Source organism: Herpailurus yagouaroundi, unplaced genomic scaffold, assembly GCF_014898765.1.
Source record: "Herpailurus yagouaroundi ecotype Mexico unplaced genomic scaffold, PumYag 66592, whole genome shotgun sequence".
NCBI classification, from domain to species: Eukaryota; Metazoa; Chordata; class Mammalia; order Carnivora; family Felidae; genus Herpailurus; species Herpailurus yagouaroundi.
The window spans coordinates 11,472-13,743 of NW_024419523.1; the positions used below are offsets into that span (position 1 = coordinate 11,472).

The 2,272-nt window shown below is 44.4% G+C and overlaps 1 protein-coding gene across 1 annotated transcript; it reads left to right on the forward strand.

Annotated features, from left to right (window-relative positions):
- Positions 1-1,388: 1,388 nt before the first annotated feature.
- LOC121024643 (olfactory receptor 12D2-like) lies at positions 1,389-2,267 on the forward strand (the record flags this gene model as incomplete). The annotated part of the gene is made up of 1 exon (XM_040466846.1): positions 1,389-2,267. A coding segment is annotated over exon 1 (681 nt), but the record flags the coding sequence as incomplete, so codon positions are not given.
- Positions 2,268-2,272: the final 5 nt, after the last annotated feature.

Sequence of the window (2,272 nt, forward strand, 5' to 3'; positions counted from 1 at the left end):
TGTTTATATGCCTAAGGTCTGTGGCTCCTGAGAGGCAGGAAGAATGTCAGAAGGAGACAAAGACGTTTCTGAACATGAAGAGCTCATGCTGCAATCCCAATGTGAACAGTCACTTCAAATATCTTCCTGCCATTTACAGCTGTTAGGAGTGTAAACCTCCAAAGCTGGGCAGGCTGTGAATCCGACAATCAGGTAAGAGAATGCCTTAGGACTCGGGCTGAGAGGACCCCAGATTTTCTGCATGCTTGTTTATATGCAACTAAGCGCCCAGATCTAGAGCTGGTTTCCTATTTTATGATGGATTCCCCATTGCATTTGTGGATTGTGAAGGCTCTTCATACACTTTTATTGCCATATACATTCTGAATTCAGCATGCCTGGTTTCCTAATTTTTCTCCAGGTAAATATGCAATCTCTCACTATTAAAATTGCAGTGAAATAAATCACTGAATAAGAACAAGTATGATTGGAAATTTGCCTTAAATATTAGACACAGGTCTCTTCCCTAAATGGATTTTTGATACAATTTAGTTTGATGAGTCAGAGAATTCAAAATGATATTTGCCATATCATATTTATCTTACACAGGAGAGGTAGGATTAATACTGTGCAGAACACACATGGTCATCAAAGCAAACTACTCTGACCTGCATGGAGCCAGCCTTTCACAGAGGCCCAGCACAGATTGGGTATATTCTCTAAATTCCTCCATCTCTATGGCCTAGAATCCCAAAGGCTATGGAGAAGTGGTCCCTCATTAACCCACTCCAATTCCTCTCACATCAAATCTTTCTATGCTCCTCTAGGGATTTCCCCCAAACTGAGAAAGATGTGCCTTTTTAAAAATTTTTTTAATGTGTATTTATTTTTGAGACACAGAGAGACACAGTGAGAGTAGGGGAGGGATAGAGAGAGAGGGAGACACAGAATCTGAAGCAGGCTCCAGGCTCTGAGCGGTAGAACACAGCCCCACGTGGGACTTGAACTCACAAGCCATGAGATCATGACCTGAGCCAAAGTCGGATCCCAACCAACTGAGCCACTCAGGTGCTCCAAGATTTGCCTTTTTATAAGAGGCAATCCCACATCTGGATATTAATTCAGACCTCCTTGCATTGGTGTCATTCTTTCCTTGTCTATTTTTCTTAATTAAAAATCCCTCAGGTGCTTTCTTACAAGGTCTGGATATAGCAATCTGGGCAAGTAGTTAATTAGAGTTCATTAGAACCCCCATTAGAGTTCATTAAGGAGATGAGAGGACACTTGTATCAGAAGGTAGATGTGCAGACCCAGAGAAGATGGTAGGTTGGCTATGTGCTCTGAGTCTCTGGGAGAAAGAAACATCTTAATGGTAATCAAATGAGGGGGAAAAATGGTGGACCAATGGCCCATAACCAACAGTTCACCATAATATCTAATAGTCTAATGAGGCAAATCCTATAAAAGGTCTGATGTGGGAACTGTGTAAAACAACAATGCCCTCCCTCAAAGTACCCATTGTGTAGACAGGAAAATCCTCAACTACAAAGTCTCTGATTCTCAACAGAGGTACGCTCCATAGAGTAATTCATCCTTTCTCTTAAGCGATGCTGAATCAAACCTCAGTCACTGCATTTCTCCTCCTGGGAGTCACAGACATCCAAGCACTGCAGCCTTATCTCTTCGTGGTTTTCCTTGCAATTTACATGGTCAGTGTGGTTGGCAATGGAGCGGTCCTCCTGGTTGTCGTCTCTGATCCAAGACTCCATTTACCCATGTATTTCTTCCTGGGAAATCTGTCGTGTCTAGATATCTGCTACTCCACGGTGACACTGCCAAAGATGCTGGAGAACTTCTTCTCTACACACAAGACAATTTCCTTCTTGGGATGCATCAGCCAGCTTCACTTCTTCCACTTCCTGGGCAGCACGGAGGCCATGCTGTTGGCCGTGATGGCCTTTGACCGCTTTGTGGCCATCTGCAGACCACTGCATTACTCTGTCATCATGAATTACCAGCTCTGTACCCGGATGGCTGTCACGGTCTGGACCATCGGTTTTTTCCATGCCCTGTTGCACTCCATGATGACCTCTCGCTTGAACTTCTGTGGTTCTCATCAGATCCATCACTTCTTCTGTGATGTCAAGCCTTTGCTGGAGTTGGCCTGCGGGAACACGGAGCTCAACCAGTGGCTTCTCAACACGGTTACCGGGACCATTGCCATGGGCCCCTTCTTCCTAACACTTCTCTCCTACTTCTCCATAATCATCTCTCTTTTCTCCAAGACCCACTC